Genomic DNA, 21,798 nt, shown 5'->3' with positions numbered 1-21,798 from the left:
AATTCTCCTGCTCAGCCTCCCGAGTAGCTGGGACTACAGGTGCATGCCACCACACCCAGCTAATTTTTGTATTTTTAGTAGAGACAGGGTTTCACCATGTTGGCCAGGATGGTCTTGGTCTCTTGACCTTGTGATCTACCCACCTCAACCTCCCAAAGTGCTGGGATTACAGGTGTGAGCCACCACGCCCAGCCTGGAGAACCCTACTCTTTCTTATAGATATAAACGCTACAGAAGAAAATAATATTTTCATTAACATTTGTCCAGTATGGTTATTTAATGTTTAGAGCTGGTAGCATTCCGAGTCAAAGCAAACCAAATGAACTATTCAGCAGCTCACCTAAGAATGCCAATGATGAGCACCACACAGGCAGCTAAAGGGAAGGTGATGGTTTTACATGGGAGTTCGGGAGTGGGGGTGATGATAGCCTCAAACTACAGGAAGCAGCACAAACTCAAAACTACAATTACAACATCCACAGTTAATGGCAAAACTTTGCCACGTGTTACTGTTATCTCCTCCTGCATTCAGAGCTCCTAGGAAGTCTGGGGTCTTTCTGATCCATTTGCAGATTCCTGATAAGGGTATAAAGATGACAATCAAATCATGTAGTTATCTAACGAGTCGGCAAATGCTGCCTCAACTGCTACATGGGAAAGAAAATTACTCCATTACTTGTTCCCTTCTTGGACCTGTCAGCTGGACGTGTGAGGGTGGGCACCACACAGAAGGCATAGGAAAAGCCCTAGTCCTGGTTCCTGCTCTGCTTCTAATTAGCTATGTTGCCTCAGACAAGAAAATCACAACTATCTGAATTTCCTTATCTCTAAGGCAAGGGGCTCAAGCCCAGCTATCTCCAAGTTGCAACCAACTCTAACAGGCTAAGAAGCCACAACTAAATATTGTGATATCAGAAAATTACCAGACGTAGGAATGACCTGTGAGGCCTAAGAACATGCTTAGAATGAATCAGGTGGGGCAAGGGAAACTAGGAAAACCATTAAAGATTAGCTAATTTTAAATATTAAAGCTACAGCCTGAGCAACATAGTGAGACCTCATCTCTACTAAAAAAATTAGCTGGGCGTGGTGCACACCTGTGGCCCTAGCTACTTGAGAGGCTGGTGGGAGGATCACTTGAGCCCAGGACTTTAAGACTTCAGTGAGCTATGATCATGCCACTGCACTCCAGCCTGGGAGACACAGTGAGACCCTGTCTCTAAAAATAAAAAAATAAAGCTAAGCACACTCAAAAACTTAATATATGCATTTAACATTGCCAGATAAAGAAGAATACAGCTGAGGCTTAAGGGCAGCTGGGGAGAAGGCCAAGTCAGATTCTGAAAAAGCAGGAGATGCAATGCTGCAGTTACTCTGGCCAGCCACCGGCTCTCCTGAGGAGAAAAAAAGGTGAAAAAACACAGCCTTTCTTCTGGCTCATCCTTCCTATACCTTGAGTCACAAAAGGTGAAGCCAAATTTACTTAGTTCAGCCAGAAGCCCAAGGGTAACTCCAGGTGTAGTCCTGTCCCCTTATCACTCTCCATCTGACATGGAGGACAAGCAACTTGGTGCAGTGGGACAAGAGCAGGAAAAGCAGATAAGGGCTTGGGACCTACTCTGCCTCTCACTGGCTGTGAGACCCTAGACACTTCCCTGTCTCCTGGGCCTCAGTTTCCTCCTGTGTAAAATGAGAGGCGGGACTGAACACTCTACAGTCTCCTGCAGCTTTGCACATTCTAGTTTTAGCAGAGTGATGGTGGCCTGCAAGTTCTGCTTAAGGGAAACTGATTGGTCCACTCTGAGGTCAGAGAGAAAAGGCAAAGATCTCACCTAAGTGGCAGCTCATGGCAAAGGCATTAATATTACAGTGCAGTCAATCAATCAAAAGGTAAAAATGTAATCAATCTATGCTTAAAAAAAGGGGGGAGGGCGGGGGAGAAAACTGCTCTCCAGTTACCTTGTCTGAAACACCCGCCTCACTGGGTTGGTAGAAGAATTAAAGAAATATGGATATACACATACATACATATGTACACCTAGAATAATGCCCAGTACACGGTAGACATTATTGTACTTCTTTTTCTTCTCTAAGAGGGAACTGGAAAAGAATGGAATCTTCACCCACCATTGGAGCAGCTTGTTGGCACCAATAAATAATTACCGGGAGCTCTGGTGCCACACCACTAAGAGTCAGGAGACCTCCTAAAACTTTTCTTCTCTTTAAAATTTCTCCCCACTTTCTATTCTCTTGCCTCTAAGGAAAAAATGTCTTCTTCCTCTTCATAAGGCTCATTCCATCACCTCTGTTTTCAATCCTTATCCCCTCTGGACTTCGGCAAGGACTCTCCGCTCTTTGAATTCTTTTCTTTTCCATTACAGCTTCTCCTCAGCCTACAAGCAAGTTCAAACTTCCCCTAGCCTAAAAAAACTCCCAACCTCAGCTCTTAAGAACTTCTGGAAGAATCTCCTAACTTTCCAATAGCTCTAGTTCCTACTCGTTCCTCAGTCTGTTCCTGTCCTTATACTCCAATGATATTGTTCTCTCAAAGGTCAATAAAAATGTCTCACTGCTGAATCTGACTCAACTCCGGCAAAGAGTGATTCTGTGGATTATCCCTGACTTCTTAGAACTTGATTCCTGCTTGGCTTCTCCAAATACTTCTATCTTCACAGTCACTCCATCTCTAGCTCCTCTTCTCCCACTCACACCTTAAACATTCATTTCTCCTTCTTCCATTCTCAGTCCCTTGGACCATGGGGCAGAAACTCTAATGCCCATAGAGGGCAGAGAGGAAGCTTAAATGAATGATGAGGTCGGCTGTGACCTGTGTCCAGCTGAAAGCTCACACTTTATCCAAAAAAGGCAGCTGCTACTCACCTCCAACTGATGGCTGTCATGGAGGAACCACCATTCAGTATTGTCACACTGCCCTATTATAATGTAAAATCTGGAGTTTCAAACATGAACAATCAATTCAGATACATACACACACCACCAACAACCACCACCACCACCGCCACCACTGCCACACTGTACATGTCAAAGGAAAAACACGTGAAAGATGAATTCAGCCAAACCCACACCAGTGTTCAGCCTCAGCCTAATCAATCTCATATTCCTAGAGGCTTAAGTATCAGCAGGTAAGATTCTGATGACCTGTCTCCGAGGCTCCAGACAATAATTTCTAACTGCCAACTGGAAATCCTTATATGGTCAGGCTGCCAACATCCCAGGGAACAGGACCACAATAAAAAGCATCACCCATTATCCTACTGCAATTTTCCTCTTCCCTTTGTCAAATGGGAATGATCTTTATGATCATGATCCTTTATGGCAACCAGGACAGAAATTGTGAAGTCATCTATGGCCCCTTCCTCTCATTCCACCTCCAATTAGTTGTCCTATCTGCTCCTTCCTTTCTCCTTCCATCTCCATAATGCCCAAGCTAGTCTATCACCTCTCCATTCATCTTTCACTCAATCTCCAGAATTATCTTCCTAAAACCCAGGCTGACTCTGATTTTCCCTCCTCAAGAAACCCTTTCTGACACTAAGCACTTTGCTTCTACCTCTATCAGAGCCCAAGGGTATTCATCCTTGTAATCTCCCTAAATGAGTTCCCAGCTGTCCACCCCAAGAGACTAGGAGTTTGTTAAGGACTGAATCATTCATTTCATCCTTGTATGCAGAGTAGATGCAGACATGAACTAATGAGGAAACCACACAGAAAAGAAGAAGCTAGAAATGAAGGAGCCATGGAATGAGCTGAAAAAGTCACTCTTTATTCAGGATTAGGTATATTTACTTTACTCTGGCCTGGAGTCAGATACCAACCAAGGTCATTTTAGTCATGCAGCTGGCAAAAGCAGATACTCCTACAGCATAAGAAAACAGATTTTTGGGTACCACTTCTGAGAAATTCATCAACTGATCTTTTGTCAATGTTAGCATATAAAATTTTTTAAATATTGCCAGTGAGAAAAGCTTTTAAGATAATTAGCAAGTGTAGAAAAAAAGTACAAAACTGATACACACACTGCTGTATACTTCAGGGCCTTTTCCCACTGTTTGAGGCACCTTCCCCTCTTCCAACCTAAAGGTATTTATACCTCTTCTCATTCTTTTATGCAAAGAACTTATTTCCTATAGTCTTCTAGAAAATGCAAAAAAAAAAAAAAAACAATTAAATATTCTAAAGAGTTTACGCAACATTCCTTTACAGCTTAAGAATTCCAGATTTTGTACTATACTCAGTATCCCAGGAAAAAGAGTTTATGCAGCTAAATTTCCAAGAATTGAAGAATAAGTTTTTATTGCCTAAGAACATATTAACAACGTTTATACCCTAGTAGGTATCTTGGTGAATACCAGCAGTCCCTACTTTGGGGCTCACAGCATCACCTCATTGGTCCTCCCTGAGTAGAAAAGCTACATAATTCACATTCTGCCTCAGAAGCTACCCATTCATTGGTCTTGGCCTGTAATGGTAAAGACAAGCATACTACCTCTGTCTGGACTTTGCATCATGGCCATCAGTTTTAAGGTATCTTCTCTGACAGCAGAGCATCCAAAAGCAGGGAATCCACCCCTCCCTACAAGAGAGGAAGGCCTGGACAGGACTTCTCTAGACTTCTCTAATCTCTCTGTATCTCTCTGACATATATACACACACACACACACACACCATCCTAGAATGGCACGAAGACAGTTGTGATCATAATAAAAAGTTTTGCTTGATATTAAACCATTCTCTCCATATCTGCAGAAAAATTAGCATGTTTAATAAAAAGCTTGCTCTGGCATGGCTCTTGGTGAAAAAAATAAAATAAAAATGAAAAGCTTGCTGACACCCACAAACTACCAAATCTCACACATTCCTTTCCTGACTTTATGCCCTTTTTCTATCTGCAAACTCTTCTCAGAAAACAAAAGCCCTTGAGTTTATGATTGAAGCCTGGGTAAGTCAAGATCAGGCTGTAGCAATGCCAAGGAACTATGATCCCCTGCCCAAAATTTGATAGGCTGCCCTCTAGCCTCAGCTACCACAGGACCTTACAAAAACTCCACTCTGACATACTACAGCCAACAGAACTATAGTTCATGTCAACTATGACTGCGAGCAACTGTTTTGAAGGTTCTTAGATAAAAACAAAAGGTGCCTTGGTAACTGTTAACAACAGTCCTGAATTTGATGACCCTAAGTTTTGGTTCATCTGCATCCTGGAGTGATTAACCTCTAAATCTCAAGGTAAATAACAAAAGGAATATACATTTGAAATAAAACTGCTTTATGAGGAACTTTTGTCTCACAAGTCGGGTTGTGACAAGAGACAAAACAAAAACCACACCACGGTTTGTTCTCAATACTCACTGAAGGGTCAACCTGATCATTGGTCACTCCTCGTAGAACTATTTTTAACGGGTGCTTCATAAATGGAGCCAAGCAAAGAAGACTCTCCAGGTAATAGCCAATGCCACGAAGGACGCTACAGTCATGTTCCACAGATCCACCATACAGGAGGCCAGGCTGATAATATAAGGTTGTTCCTTAAACCAGAAGAAAAAGAGCCACATTCAGCACGAAAAAAACTAAAATGTCACAAAGGTAATGAAGGCAGTGAGTTCCAAGGGGAAAGTCTGACAAGGGCATCCAAGAGTGCCTGAAATGCCATTGCTAAGAGCCCACACTTCACTCCAAAAGCTGACTCACTACTGTCAAGCCCCTGTAACAATAATAAACTGTGAATGTAATTTAATAATCAGTAATAAATTAAGCCCCTCCCTAAGCCATCTGAGTTGCCAAAGTCATGGCAGGGCATAGAAGAGTGATCCTAATAAGCACCCTAGTCTCCCAACAGCACACTAGGCTGACCACAGAGGGGAATTACAAATGATGTGCTTAAATCATCACACCAGCAACCAGCACCCTCCAGGGCTGCTGAAATGAGATTTCTCATACACTTCATTCACCAAACATGATGCCAAGAAAAGGCAAGTACTCTATGGCATTCAACGCCATTAATAGTAGCTCATTTAATTTAATATTGATACATGGAAATGCCTAATATGTTATGGCTTTAGTGGAAACTACTATCTTTATTCACTTTTCACAAAATCATATCATTCAAAAAGCTTTGTTTTGAGACAGGGTCTTGCTCTATCCCCTAAGCTGGAGTGCAGTGGCATGATCACAGCTTGCTGCAGCTCGACTTCCAGAGCCCAAGCAATCCTCCCACCTCAGCCTCCAGAGTAGCTGGGACCATGCCCAGCTAATTCTTTTTTCTTTTCTTTCTTTCTTTTTTTTTTTTTTAAGAGAAAGGGTCTCACTACGTTGCCCAGGATGGTCTTGAACTCTTGGGCTCAAGTGATCCTCCCACCTCAGCCTCCCAAAGTGCTGGGACCCTAGGCACATGCCACCACGCTCAGCTAATCTTTTTTTTTTTTTTTTTGAGAAAGGGTCTCACTATGTTGCCCAGGCTAGTCTTGAACTCCTAGGCTCAGCTTCCCAAAGTGCTGAGATTACACACATGAATCACCGTGCCTGGCTATCCAAAAAGCTTCTTACGCCCATCTCAGCTTCCCAAAGTGCTGGGATTACAGGCATCAACCACCATGCCTGGCTATCTAAAAAGCTTCTTACCAGATTTACATATCAATGTAAAAAACTGTAAATGATCTAGGAGGACATAAATGGTGGAACAGGGTATTTCTGCTGCACAAAATATTTTGCAATGCCCTCTGGCACAATTTACCAAAAATATATTTAACATTAGAGGAAGGAGGCATGTTCAGTCACTCAAATGGGAAAAAGTTCTTGGGACTTTCATAAAATAAATTTAGGCTTTACTATAATCCAAACAATCACAAACAGGACCATATTCTTATCAAAGTAATGAACACTTCTCAAATGGATTCTGGGTCCGTTATTTGAAATAGTTGTAAGGGTCACAAAACCATTCTTTAGATCAAAAAACCAAAAAAAAAAGACTATATATTCACTAAATCCTTCAAATCTGTATGTTTATTTATACAAATTAACCAAATGAGAAACTGGCCAGATTATCAAAATGAAGGCTTTTACTACTCTGATGGGGAAAATTAAAAGGACATGTAGTGGGAGCAGAATCACGTAAATGTCTTACTCCTCAATCTACATTGCAGATATGACTAGAAAGGAAGAGAATTGGGCCGGGTGCTGTGGCTCATGCCTGTAATCCCAGCACTTTGGAAGGCTGAGGTGGATGGATCACCTGACATCAGGGGTTTGAGACCAGCCTGACCAAAGCGGTGAAACCCTGTCTCTACTAAAAAATACACACACACCAAAAAAAAATTAGCCAGGCATGGTGGCAGGCACCTGTAATTCCAGCTACTAGGGAGGCTGAGGCAGGAGAATTGCTAGAACCTGGGAGGCAGAAGTTGCAGTGTGCCAAGATCGCACCACTGCACTCTAGCCTAGGTGACAGAGCAAGACTCCACCTCACACACACACAAAAAAAGAATAGAAATATCTGTCTTCCAGATCACCAAAAAAGTTACTGAAAAAGCCTCCAGCAATTTCAAAGCAAACAAGCTAGAGGAAATTAAGGGACTCATAGCTGGCAAAAGACATGTGAGCATCTCATTCCCAAAACCTGTTCTCTATAAGATATGGCTGAATGCAGCTATAGATCAGAATATCTCACGTGGTCCAGGACCAAATATGAACCTGAGCTTGCCTTAAGAGAGCCAAGATAGGGAAAAGATCAGAGATTTGTGGAATGTGTGTGGAAAGGTACAGAGTTAATAGAGTCAGCCAAAGGATGTTTGCCACGGTTTTCCATACAGTGTAGACACAAGTTTCTAATAGAAAAACTAAAAGCTAGAAACAACCTAAATGTTTATCAGTGGGGAGTAGTTAAATAAATTATCATGCATCCATACAATGGAATACTATACAGAAATATTGAGGAAAACCTGCATGTGCTGGCAGGGCAAGTTCTCTGAGACATTTGTACTAGCAAAAAAAAAAAAAAAAAGCTGGCTGAAGAACAATATGAAGAGAATGATGCTGTTGATGATCTGCATTATGCAAATGTCCATGTAAGCAAATGCTGTGACAGTGGCTACCCCTGGAGAGCGGAATGGAAGAGGAAAGAAGTGAAGGTATTTTCACATCTTTTGCATATACTCGTGTGAACTTATTTTAACAAACAAAATTTTAAAATAAATAGAATTCAGCCCATAAACTACCTCATAGAGTTGGTTGAAATAATTTAATGTGATAATATAATAAATGGACTTCAGAAAGTTTCATGTAAACATTATGTATAAAATATTTATTGCTAAAAAAAGAGGAGGGACTTGCTTATGGATCTGAAATTTTCTGTCTTCTAACTTCCTTAAATCAAATGTATGCCCTTCAAATTGGGAGACTCATGTACATCTTTGGAAAATCATATCATAGAGAGGTAACTGGGTCTTTCCATAGGAACACGGTATTTTTTTTAATGATCTAGAATGATATGCTTTTATTATGATCTACATTCACAGCTTCCTCATATAACTCCAAAGTTATACGGTGAGTTCCTCATATAAGTCCCACCAAAATTCTAATTTAATGGTGATTTATATAATACAAAGTGATTAGTGAAGTTTTAAACATAATATTTATACCATTAAAAAGAGTGAGATGGATAAGCAGAGACTGACTGGAAAAAAAAAAAAAGAAAAGAAAAAAAGAGGGAGAAACAGGAATGCTTTAGTGCACGGAGGTGCTTTTAGGAATCTAAAAGGAGCTTACCTGTTTGGTTTATTTCAATTCGAGAACCATTTGTTATTTTATCCAACAGCCTTATGAAGCTGGCTTCGAAATCTGTGAAGAGAAAAAAAATCTGTGAAGAAAAGAGAAGACAGACTGGCCTCATGCCAGGTCAACATTTCCAGAGCACATGCCTGATTCAGGTACTATGGCAGATGGCAGGTTACTTCCTGCATCACACCTAGGCTTTCCTAAAGGACTGGGTAGGTTCACGGGTTGAGGAACCTCAGGCAGTTGAAAAGCACTGACTGGTACATACATGTTTAGTAGAATTTAGAAACAATTCAGCTTTCGCACTGCACACACACACACACACACACACACACACACACACACACAAGATAGCAGCTCTACCAGCAATCTAATGGGATATTAATATCGGCAGCATAAAACCCTTGAGACCTATTCTTCTGAACTCAGGAGGGCATGTCAAATAACGGGGTAACAGTAGAAGGTAGGGAACAATTTTAAAGTCAGATTCTTCCCTGCTCCAGAATACCTGGAAGGAAAGATTAAATTGAGGACCACCCTTCAGTCTCAGAGACAGTAAGAGATCACTATCTCTGCCTTTCAGCAAAGTGTCCCTCTCTTTTCCCTTCCTCTACCATCTTACTGATTTATAACTATCTAACCAGTTCAGTTTTTTATTTTATTAAAAGAGCGTTTGAATGTACAGTATTACTGCCATCTTTTTTTTAGTGCATGAGAAAAGACTCGAAGAAAAAAGGTGAAATGTTAGTAAATGTTTTTATCTTAATGATTGGATTTTATATAAATTTAATTTTATATTAAAAGTTTATTTTTAAGAGACAGGGTTTGTTGCCCAAACTGGAGTGTAGTGGCATGATCACGGCTCACTGTAACCTGGAACTCCTGGCCTCAAAGGATCCTCCTGCCTCAGCCTCCCAAGTAGCTGGGACCACAGGTGTGCACCACCACTCCTGGCTAATTTCTTATATTTGTAGAGATGGGGTCTCATTATATTGACCAGGCTGGTCTTGAACTCCTGGCCTCAAACAATTCTCCCACCTCAGCCTCCCAAAGTGCTGAGATTACAGTCATGAGCCACCAAGCCTGGGCAAAAGCTCGTCATTCTTTAAAAGAGAAAGAGAGGGGGTGAGGAAAAAAGAAAGGGAAAGGAAGAGAATAGATATTAAATGTAAGATTATGGGAGGAGAAGTGAAGACTCCTCTAGCCTTCCTTCCCCTGAGCTAATCTTACACACAAACACACCCCTTAGTTTTAACTTCCTGCCCATGAACAAGGACAGAAAGACCAACTCTTCTGCCACTGAAGACATTGTCACTGCCTGACACTTTTAGACAATTCTCACTCCTGTAATAAACCAGCAGAGTTTATGGACACACAGTCCAGCAGTCACCTAAACAGATCCCAAAGGGTGAGTGGATCAACCAAGCAATTCCCATCCACCTAGTCTGTTACTTAACACTGTCCCATAACTCTTGTCATAATGGATTCTGCAATTTGTACAAAGGGCATTGGGCTAGAAATCAGAGAAACTCCATTAAATCCTGAAACAAATAACAATGGTTAACAAAGCTGCTGTGTGTTGCATGCTTACTTTACACTAGATATTCTTTCATTTAATCCTCAGATCCCTGAGGCACGGAGTGTCATTCCTATTTGCTATGGTTTGAATATTCCCTCCAAAATTCATGTTGAAACTGAACTATCATTATGACTATATTAAGAGATGGGACATTAAAGGGTGATTAAGCCGCAAGGGTTCTGGCCTCATGAATAGAGGAATGCCATTATCACAGGAGTGGACTTATTATTATATCACGAGAGTGGGCTGTTATAAAAATGAGTCCTGCTAGGGGTGCAGTATCTATAGTCCCGGTCACTCAGGAGGCTGAGGTGGGAGGATTGCTTGTGACCAGGAGTTGAAAGCCAGCCTGGACAACATAGTGAGATGCCCATCTCTGGCGGGGGGGGGGTGCGGGGGAATGAGTCTAGCTCTCTCAGTCACACTCGCTGTCCCTCTCTTGCTCTTCCACTTTCTGCCATGGGAAGCTGTGGCAAGAAGGCCCTTGCCAGATACTAGCACCTTGATATTGGATTTCCTGGCTTCCAGACTGTGATAAATTTCTTTTCTTTTATAAATTACCCAGTCTGTGCCTGTGACATTGTTATAGCAACACAAAATGGATTAAGATGCCATTTTAATTTTACAGAAGGCTAGGATCCAAGAATGCCAACTAGATTGCCCTAGTCAAATGACACTGAGACCCAAGAATGCCAAACAGACTGCCCTGATCATATGACCAGCAAGTGGCAAAACCAGGATTTGAGCCCAAGTCTGTCCTTCTCCAAAGTCCATGCTCTCTCTCTCTCTCTTTTTTTTTTTTTTTTTTGAAGAAATAGGATCTCACTATGTTACCCAGGTTGGTTTCAAACTCCTGGCCTCAAGTGATCCTCCTACTTTGGTCTCACAAACGCTGGGATTACAGGCGGATGCCACTGCACAGAACCTAAAGGTTCCACACTCAGCCACACCATGACACTAGTTTGCCTCTGTTCAGTTTAATTCCTTGCAGTCAATCTCTTCCTCTAGAAAATCATGGCACCTTCAACTATAGGCACTGATCTCTTGAAGGACCTTATAGTTAATTTAATGGATCCCTAATCAACATTTTTTAAAAAATAAAAATACAACAGAATAAACTACATTGGAACAACTGTATATACTAAGGATGCTGTTTATGAAACTTTAGTCTGTTTTACACATATGTGTATGTGTAATAGGTTGTGATGTAAGTAGCATCACAGGAGTTTGAAAGTATCTGAACGATGAAATTCAATTAGAAATTATTCCTATGATCTTTTTAACATTCTTTACAAATCAGGCACAATCTCTACCACAATGCCACTTTCTACTTAGGTTTATAGAAAATCTAAGGTGCTCTGCAGAAAACAGGAAAGCCCTTGATTTGTTCAAACTTTCTAAGTGCCTAAATGGGATAGAGGAACAAGCATCTACAAATAAAGCCTAAGATTAAACCCCATAGATTTTACAAATTAGAAAAGAAAAAAGAAACCATGACTTTACTTTTTAGATTTTGTTTTTTGCAATCCACAGGGGCTCTTACACACAAACAAAACCAGAAATGCCCCCTAGAACCAAAGTAGAAAGAGAATGGGCATAAAGAGAACTCCAGGCAGGACCATCCCTGATCATGGCAAACATGTGCTGCAGAAGCAGGACTTCAAAGAAGTAGACTCAGAGCTAGTTCCGGAGCCCTGGCAACTGTGAAGATATGGCTCCATCACCTGGTACAAGAAAAGATCTCAAGTCCACCTAATAATGGTGAGATCAAAGTCCCCAAACTTCACTAGGCCAACCTGTGTAGAATTCCTTGCCCATTCACCTCCCACAGACCCTGCTGACTCCTCTTCTTCAAGACTGCTCCTGGGGCTACAAGATTTCAGGTATCTAAAAGCGTTCAGGGAAAAGATCCAAAAACAAGCACAATTTTACTACACTGTTTATGAATACATAATTAGGTTATAAAACTATAAAGAGAATCAAAGTCAATGCTATAATGGTGAGGACAGTGGCTACCACAAAAGGCATGGCAAGGAGCTGTGAATGGCTAAAAGATGTAGAGATGTTGGCAAACTTATATTTCTTTTTGTGGTTGGGGGTCACACAGATGTTCATTTTACAATCTCTTATGCACTACTTTTATGTCTTATGCATTTTTTTATTTGTACAAATTTAGTGGGCACAAGTGCAGTTGTATTACATGGTTCTATTGAGTAGTGGTAAAGTTGGTAAAGTCTGTGTTTTGTTTTGTTTTGTTTTTTTGAGATGGAGTCTAGCTCTGTTGCCTAAGCTGGAGTGCAGTGGCGCGATCCTGGCTGACTGCAACCTCCGCCTCCCGGGTTCAAGTGATTATCCTGCCTCAGCCTCCCCAGTAGCTGGGACTACAGGCGTGTGACACCATGCCCAGCTAATTTTTGTATTTTTAGTAGAGACGGGGTTTCACCGTGTTGGCCAGGCTGGTCTCGATCTCCTGACCTCATGATCCACCCCACCTCAACCTCCCAAAAGGGAGTGCTGGGAATACAGGCATGAGCAAAGTCTGTGTTTTTAATGTCCCATCACCAGATAGTGTACACTGACAGTGACCATTTCTGCGGAAAAAGAACAAGTGTACATATATGTATATATATTTGCTTATTTATGAAAAAGAAAAAGCCTGGGGAAAACAACAACAACAACAACATACTAGTAACACTGTTTGCTTCAAAGATTCTCTAAACCTGCAGTCTCCAACCTTTTGGCACCAGGAACCAGTTTCGTAGATCAGATCAGTGATGGCATTGGATCCTCATAGGACTGTGAACCCTATTGTGAACTGCACATGCGAGGGATCGAGGCTGCTGGCTCCTTATGAAACTCTAACGCCTGATGATCTGAGGTGGAACAGTTCCATTCTTCAACCATTCCACCAATCCTGCCCTGTCTGGGGTTGAGGAATCCTGCTCTACAAACCTTTTTATTCCCTTTGAATTTTGTGCCATGTGCATACTTCTTAAAACACATAAAATTTAAATTAAAAAAAACAAAGGTACTGCAACATGATTTAAATAGCCAACAAAACTGTTTGCATTGAATGGCCTATGACAGATCTTTACAATACTATGTATTGTAAGAAAGCTTTTTTTTTTTTTTTTTTTTTTTTTTTTTGAGACGGAATCTTGCTCTGTTGCCCAGGCTGGAGTACAGTGGCATGATCTCGGCTCACTGCAAGCTCCGCCTCCCGGGTTCACGCCATTCTCCTGCCTCAGCCTCCCGAGTAGCTGGGACTACAGATGCCGGCCAACACGCCCAGCTAATGTTTTGTATTTTTAGTAGAGACGGGGTTTCACTGTGTTAGCCAGGATGGTCTTGATCTCCTGATCTCGTGATCTGCCCGCCTCGGCCTCCCAAAGTGCTGGGATCACAGGCATGAGCCACTATGCCTGGCCCGATTTCAATTTTTTTAGGGAATAACCAGAAGACAAGACAGTGAACTGTTAATGTGCAAAATTAGGAGTCATTACTTTCCTCATTAAATCCAAAGAGGTAGACATTACAAACAAATACTCAATTCCCGGAATAAATTAAGACATCTCCTCACTTGGAAATATGTATGTTTATTTCTATATGTGCATTATTATATACAATGTGATAAAAAAATTTTAATGTAAAGAACCAAATATCTTTCCTAAATTATACTGAGGTCAAGAAAAAAAAATTGCAGAACATAATAAAACATCTTACATAGAAATAAAAATTTCATCAGAATATATGAGACTCTACCAAAGAAAAATTTATCACTTTAAAAATCTTAGACATTGGGCCTGGGTGCGGTGGCTCACGCCTGTAATCCCAGCACTATGGGAGGCTGAGGCAGGTGGATCACCTCAGGTCAGGAGTTCAAGACCAGCCTGGTCAACATGGTGAAACCCGGTCTCTACTAAAAATACAAAAATTAGCTGGGCATGGTGGTAGGCAACTAATCTCAGCTACTTGGGAGGCTGAGTCAGGAGAATAGCTTGAACCCAGGAGGCAGAGGTTGCAGTGAGCTGAGATCATGCCACTACACTCCAGCCCGGGCAACAAAAGCCAAATTCTGTCTCAAAAAAATAAATAAATAAATAAATACATATATGAAAAGCAAGAGCAAAATGAACTGAGAGTTTAGAAATGACACAAAATTACAAGCCAAACAGTAAAGTGATAATCTCAAAAGAAGAGAAAAAGAAAATAAAATATAAAGTTGGGTGTGGTGGCACACACCTGTAATCCCAGTACTTTGGAAGGCTGAGGCGGGCAGATCACTTGAGCCTAGGTGTTCGAGACCAGCATGGGCAACATGACAAAACCTTGTCTCTACAAAAAATACAAAAATTAGCCAGGCATGGTGGCACACACCTATAGTCCCAGTCCTAGCTACTCAGGGGGGCATGGTCAGGGGAGAGCTGAGGCAGGAGGATCCCTTGATCCCAAGAGGTTGAGGCTGAAGTGAGTCATAACGGAGCCACTGCACTGCAGCCTGGATGACAGAGCGAGACCCTGTCTCAAAAAAAAAAAAAAAAGGTGAAAAAACAAATCAAGCTAATTAATTGAGAACATACAACACAAATCAACCACTTATTTGTAAAAGGAAATAAGATGTGACTCAATAAAATAAAAAAGATATAATTAATAAAAAAGATTAAGAGCTTTATGGTAAATGATTCTCCATTAGTTACCAATATATTTGGAATTAAGACAGGAAGCTATGTAAAAAATGACAAACCAGATAAATGAAAAAGACACAAAAAGACCTAAAAAGAAAACAAGAAATTTTTTCAAATAATAAACAGAAAAGGGCACTGATTAAGTCGCTGGAAGTTTTTTCCCCCTAACATTCAAAGAAAAAAAATAATTACTGGCCAAGCACAGTGGCTCATGCCTGTAATCCCAGCACTTTGGGAGGCCAAGGCAGGCGGATTACGAGGTCAGGAGATCAAGACCATCCTGGTTAACATGGTGAAACCCTGTCTCTACTAAAAATACAAAAAAATTGGCCAGGTGTGGTGGCGAGCACCTGTAGTCCCAGCTACTCGGGAGGCTGAGGCAGGAGAATGGCGTGAAACCGGGAGGTGGAGCTTGCAGTGAGCTGAGATCGCACCACTGCATTCCAGCCTGGGCAACACAGCAAGACTCCATCTCAAATAATAATAATAATAATTATTATTATTATTATTATTATTTTACCCAAAGTACAAAAAAGAGTGTGTAAAGATGGCTATCGTAGCATAGTTAAGAACATCACTAAAAACCATCTGAATTACAAGCTAATCTCATTTAATGAGAACAGATGAAAAATCTTAAATAACATCTCAGAAATGATGTTATTCTTAAAAATTACTACTGTGATTAAGAAAGGTGCATCCCAAAAAGGGGCTACAGATAAAGCACAAGGAAAACTACAACATTAATTAAATATAATATTATATAAACAGGGGAAACAATTCAACTGGCTTAATTATTCCAGGAAAAGCACCTGATAAAATTTGGTATCTATTCCTTAGTAAAATTCTATTTTAAAAAGAATGGCAAATGAGTTCGTTAAATGTAAGAGTTTATATTTTAAAACAGAAGGCTTTAAAGTTCACGGAGAATGTTTTCATGGTAAAAGGATAGACAAGATTTATAAATTGAATATTAAAACTATAAACTATTATTTATCAAAAGACTACACTGAAAGTGTCAAAACACAAGACACAGATATGTGCAATCCTTTAACATATCCAGACTATACCAATGAATCAACAGTTAAATAAGAAAAAGACAGAAAAATAAGCAAAATATCTGAATGGAGACTTCATAAAAGAGGATATCCAACTGACCGATACATCAAAGAAAAGGTGCTCAGATCAAGATGGCCGGCTAGAAATCCCTCAAAAAGACAGCCAAAACAACAAATAAACAACTAGACTATAACACAAATAACTGAGGAAGGGTGCCAGAGTGCATCAGAAGAGTTTATAAAAGAAACTCGAGATGACCACATAGAGAGCAGAAGGAAATGCCAAGCTTCTATCACCCCAATCCCCAACCAGGATCAGCTGGGAACCAAAAGGACTACTCCCTTCTGCAAGGAGGTAAGAAAGAGGAGCCTAGCGATCTGTATCAACACCTTGGACACTTACAGACCTCACCACTGAGGAATCCTACAGTCCTCACAGGCCTAAGCTGCCTGGAGTATGCATAGCTGTGCTCCCCACAGAGAAGGAGTCAACCCTGTGCCCAGCTCCCTGTGGCCTGTGCTACACCATCTTGGAATTAGAACAATGGCTGGAGTGTGTCTTGCTCCAGCAGCAAGTAGCAAAAACTCCACTTTTCCCCTGATGATAAGTCACCACTCAGACACCCTAAACCAGTGGCCCAACATCCTCAAGCCGAGTTTCAAGTGGCTACTGTACCTTTCAGCATGGTGCCAAATGAAGATGGAGCCACCTACCCCTATCCCACCCCACTGGGCCATATTTGATGCTTCCTGGGTTAATTTTAAAATTTACAATGTGTTAAAAAAAAATCAACAAAGGGATACAAATCATTTTTTAAAAATACACAGAAATCCTGCAGCTTAAGACTTCAATGAATGAAATAAATATAATAGGACTAAAATAGCAGACATGATCAAGCATAAGACACAAATCTCTAACTTGAAGATAAGTCTTTTGAAATTACCTACTCAAAGAAATAAGAAATGAGAATGAAAACGAAATGAGAACACCTACAAGACTTACAGGAAATCATTAAGCAAACAAATGTTCATGTTATGAAAGTTCCAGAAGGAGGAGAAAAAAGGAAGCACAGAAAGCCTGCCAAATGAAATAGCTGAAAACCTCCCAAGTCTGATAAGAGGTATGAACACACAGATCCAGGAAGCTCAAAGGTTCCGAAATAGATTCAACCCAAAAGGGTCTTCCCAAGGCATATTATAGTTAAACCGTCAAAAGCGAAAGATAAGAGAATCCTAAAAAAGGCAAGGGAAAAAAGCATCAAGTTAATACAAGGAAATCCCCATTACACTTAAAACAGATTTCTCCAGAGAAACATTACAGACCATGAGAGAATAAGATGATATATTCAAAATGCGGAAAGGAAAAAAAAAATGTCAACCAAGAACACTATACCCAAAAAAGCTATCCTTCAGAAATGAGGTCTTTCCCAGACAAGCAAAAACTGAGGAAATTCATTACCATTAGCCAGGTCTTACAAGAAATGCTCAAAAAGGTCCTACATCTAGAAATGAAAAAACGATAACCACTATCATGAAAATACACAAAAGTATAAAACTCACTGGTAGAACAAATACACAAAGGACAAAGAGAAAAAAAATCAAACCTTGTCACTATAGAAAACCATCGAACTACAATGATAAGAGAGGAAGAAAAAAAGGATATACGAATCAACCAGAAAACAATTTTTAAAAGGACAGGAGGCTAAGCACTGTGGCTCATGCCTAGAATCCCAACACTTGGGGAAGCCAAAGGAGGAGGATTGCTTGTGCCCAGGAGTTGGAGACCAGCTTGGGGAACAAAGCGAGACCCCCATCTCTACAAAAAATACAAAAGCCGGCAAGGTGGCACACACCTGTAGGGAGACCAGGCTGGAAAGATTGCTTGAGCCCAGGAGTTCAAGGTTGCAGTAAACTATGATTGTATCACTGCACTCCAGCCTGGGCAACAAAGTCAGACTCTACCTCTAAAAAAATTTATTTTTAATTTCAAAACCCCCTCATGACAAAAACTCTTAACAGGTTAGGTATAGAAAGAACACACCTCAACACAAAAAAGGCCATATATGACAAACTCACATCTAACATACTGAATGGGGGAAATTTTAAAGCTTTTCCTCTAAGATATGGAACAAGTCAAGGATGCCTACTATCACCACTCCTACTGAATATAGTACTGGAAGTCCTATCCTAGCCAGAACAATTAGGCAAGACAAAGAAATAAAGAGCATCCAAATTGGGAAGGAGGAAGTTAAACTGTTCCCGTTTGCAGACAACATGATCTTATACATAGAAAACTCTTAAAATACTGTCATAAACTCCTAGAACTGATAAACAAATTCAGTAAAGTTGTAGGATACAAAATCAATACACAAAAATCAGTAACATTTTTATACACTAACAATGAATTCGCAGAAAAAAGAAATCAATAAGCAATTGCACTTACAAGAACCAAAAAAATAAAATAAAATACGTAGAAATAAATTTAACCAAGGAGGTGAAAGTTCTCTAAAAGGAAAACTATAAAATTCTGGTCAAAAAGAAATTGAGGACACACAAAAAATGGAAACACATTCCATCTTTATCTACAGATTCAATGCAATCCCTATCAAAATACCAATGACATTATTTACGGAAACAGAAAAAAAAATCCTAATATGCATATGGAGCCACAAAAGACCTTTAACAGCCAAAGCAATTCTGAGAAAAAAAAAACAAAGCAAGAGGCATTACACTATGTGCCTCTGAAATATACTACAAAGCCTGTAATCCCAGCCTTTTAGGAGCCTGAGGCAGGAGGATCATCTGAGCCCAGGAGATTGAGACCAGCCTGCACAATATAGTGAAACCTTGTCTCTATTTCTAAAATTTAAAAATATACATAATGGTGCTGGGAAAACTATAGCCATATGCAGAAGAAAGGAACTAGATGCCTACACTCATCGTATTAAAAAAAATGAACATAAAGACGTAAAGGTAAGATCCAATACTATGAAACTACTAGAAGAAAACATTAGGGAAACATTATAGGACGTTTGTTCTGGGCAAATATTTTCTGGAGAAGACCTCAAAATCATAGGCAACAAAAGAAAAACTAGGCAAAAGCAAAAGGGATTACAACAAACTAAAAAGCTTCTGCAGAGCAAAGGAAACCATTGGAGTGAAGCTATGAAAGAAAAACACAAACTATCCATCCAACAAGGGATTAATAACCAGAATATACAAGGAACTCAACAGCACATACACAAAAATACAAATCCAATTTTAAAAGTCAGCAAAACAGCCAAATAGACATCCCTCAAAACACATACAAATGGCCAACAGGTATATGAAAAAGTGCTCAGCATCACTAATTATCAGGGAAATGTAAATCAAAGCCACAATGGGATATCATCTCACCCCAGTTAGAATGGCAATTATCAAAAAGACAAAAAATAACAAATGATGGCAAGGATACAAAAAAAGGAACTTACATACACTGTTGGTGGAAATGTAAATTAGTATAGCCATTATGGGAAACAGTATGGATATTCCTCAAAAACTAAAAATAGAACCACCATATGATCCAGCAATCCCATTACTAGGTATATACTGAAAGGAAAGAAATCAGTGTCAATGAGATATCTGCACTCTTAGGTTTATTGAAGCGCTATTCATAAACACACACACAATGGAATACTATTTAGCCATTAAAAAAAAAACAACAACAACACGAAATTCTGTCACTGGCAGCAACATGAAGAGGCTTTTGGAGGACATTATGTTAAGTAAGATAAGCCAGACACGGAAAGATAAATACCACATATCTCGTGAAAGCAAAAAAGGTGATCCCATAGAAAGTAGAGGATAGAACAGTGGTTACTAGAGGCAGGGAAAGGGAGGGGAGAAGGAAGGATAGGCAAAGGCTGGTTAACAAATACAAAAGTACAGGTAGATAGAAGAAATAAGTTCTAATGTTCTATAGCACTATAGAGTGACTGTAATTAACAATAATTTATTACATATTTTCTTTTTTTCCTTTATTTTTTAAGAAACATGGTTTTGCTCTATTGCCCAGTGCAATGATGTGATCATGATTCACTGAAAACCTCCAACTCCTGGGCTCAAGTGATCCTCCCACCTCAGCCTACTGAGTAGCTGGGATTATAGGTGTGCACCACCACACCTGGCTAATTTTTTATTTTTATTTTTGCGGAGATGGGGTCTGCTATGTTGCCCAGGCTGGTGTATATTTTTAAATAGCTAGAACAGATTTTGAATGTTTTCAGCACAAAGAAATGTTTGAGGTGATGGATATGCTAATTACCCTGATTTTATCATTATACATTGTAGACATGTATCAAAATATCACACTGTGCCCAATAAATACTAAATACCTACAGTTATTTGTGATAATTAAAAACAATGAAAGCAAAAGAAAGGGTGCTTAATCTCATTAGTCATAGGGGAATATAAATTAAAACCACAATGAACGACTACAACACACCTACAAAATTGGTTAAAATTAAACAGACTGGCAATACCAAGCACTGAATAGGATGTAGAGTAACTAAGACCTCAGATATACTCACAGCCACTTTGTACAACCACTTGGGGAAACTAAACATAGGCACACCCTATGACCCAGCATTCAGGCAAGAGAAATACATATATATGTACCCCAAAAGACTGTACAAGAATATTCTTGACCTCACTGTTCTTAATAGTTAAAAATGGAAACAAGCCAAATTTTCATCAAAACTAAATTGTGGCACATTAAAATCAGAATAACATGACGTAGTAAAGAAAGTCAACAAACTACTGCTACTCCAACACGGAGATCTGTCACAAACACAGAGCTAAAGAGGCCAGGCACACAAACAATTACATACTATATGATTCCATTTACGAAAATTATAGTTAATATTTTAGAAACCTAATCCATGGTGGGTTTTTTTGTTTTTAAGACAGAATTTCGCTCTTGTTGCCCAGGCTGGAGTGCAGTGGCACGATCTCGGCTCACTACAACCTCTACCTCCAGGGTTCAAGTGATTCTCCTGCCTCAGCCTCCCTAGTAGCTGGGATTACAGGCATGCACCACCACGCCCGGCTATTTCGTATTTTTGGTACAGCCGGGGTTTCCCCATGTTGGTCAGGCTGGTCTTGAACTCCCTACCTCAGGTGATCCACCTGCCTCGGCCTCCCAAAGTGCCGGGATTTCAGGCATGAGCCACCGCGCCCGGTCAATCCATGGTGTTAAAAATTTAATGCTTACCTTGGCAGTGGGAGGGAATGGTGTGGCTGGGCACAAGCATGGGAGGAGGCTGGCATACTCTGTTTTTTTTTCATGGGTAATAGCTACATGGGTATGTCCACAGTAATAATTCATCAAACTGTACATTTATTGGTTACACACTTTCTCAGTATACAGTATGGTTTAGTAAAGATTTATTTTAAAAAATGAAAAACAAAGTTGAAAGAAAAAATACTTTTAAAAATACGAAAAGCGGCAGAATGCGGTGGCTCAGGCCTGTTAACCCTAGTACCTTGGGAGGCCAAGGCAGGCATATCACTTGAGGATCACTTGAGGCCAGGAGTTCGAGACTAGCTTGGCCAACATGGTGAAACCCCGTCTTTACCAAAAATACAAAAATTAGCTGGGCGTAGTGGTGCACGTCTGTAATCCCAGGTACTTGGGAGGTTGAGGCAC

At 40.2% G+C, this 21,798-nt stretch overlaps 1 protein-coding gene across 3 annotated transcripts in view; it reads right to left on the bottom strand.

Moving 5' to 3' along the window:
- RCL1 (RNA terminal phosphate cyclase-like 1) overlaps nucleotides 1-21,798 on the bottom strand; it is a 69,354-nt gene that overhangs the window by 28,064 nt on the left and 19,492 nt on the right. The window contains exons 2-3 of one of the 3 annotated variants that reach the window (XM_011988370.1): nucleotides 8,785-8,856; nucleotides 5,374-5,549 (exon numbers count right to left, since the gene is read on the bottom strand). The exons of 1 other annotated variant lie outside the window; for it this stretch is intronic. In XM_011988370.1, the coding sequence (XP_011843760.1) occupies nucleotides 5,374-5,549; nucleotides 8,785-8,856 (248 nt within the window). The remainder of the gene's footprint in view (nucleotides 1-5,373; nucleotides 5,550-8,784; nucleotides 8,857-21,798) is intronic. One more of the 3 variants, XM_011988371.1, reaches the window with a different exon arrangement.

The sequence above is a fragment of the Mandrillus leucophaeus genome, unplaced genomic scaffold, assembly GCF_000951045.1.
Source record: "Mandrillus leucophaeus isolate KB7577 unplaced genomic scaffold, Mleu.le_1.0 Scaffold329, whole genome shotgun sequence".
NCBI classification, from domain to species: domain Eukaryota; kingdom Metazoa; phylum Chordata; class Mammalia; order Primates; family Cercopithecidae; genus Mandrillus; species Mandrillus leucophaeus.
Note: the sequence above shows the minus strand (reverse complement) of the source record. Positions and strands in the feature narration are given on the sequence as shown.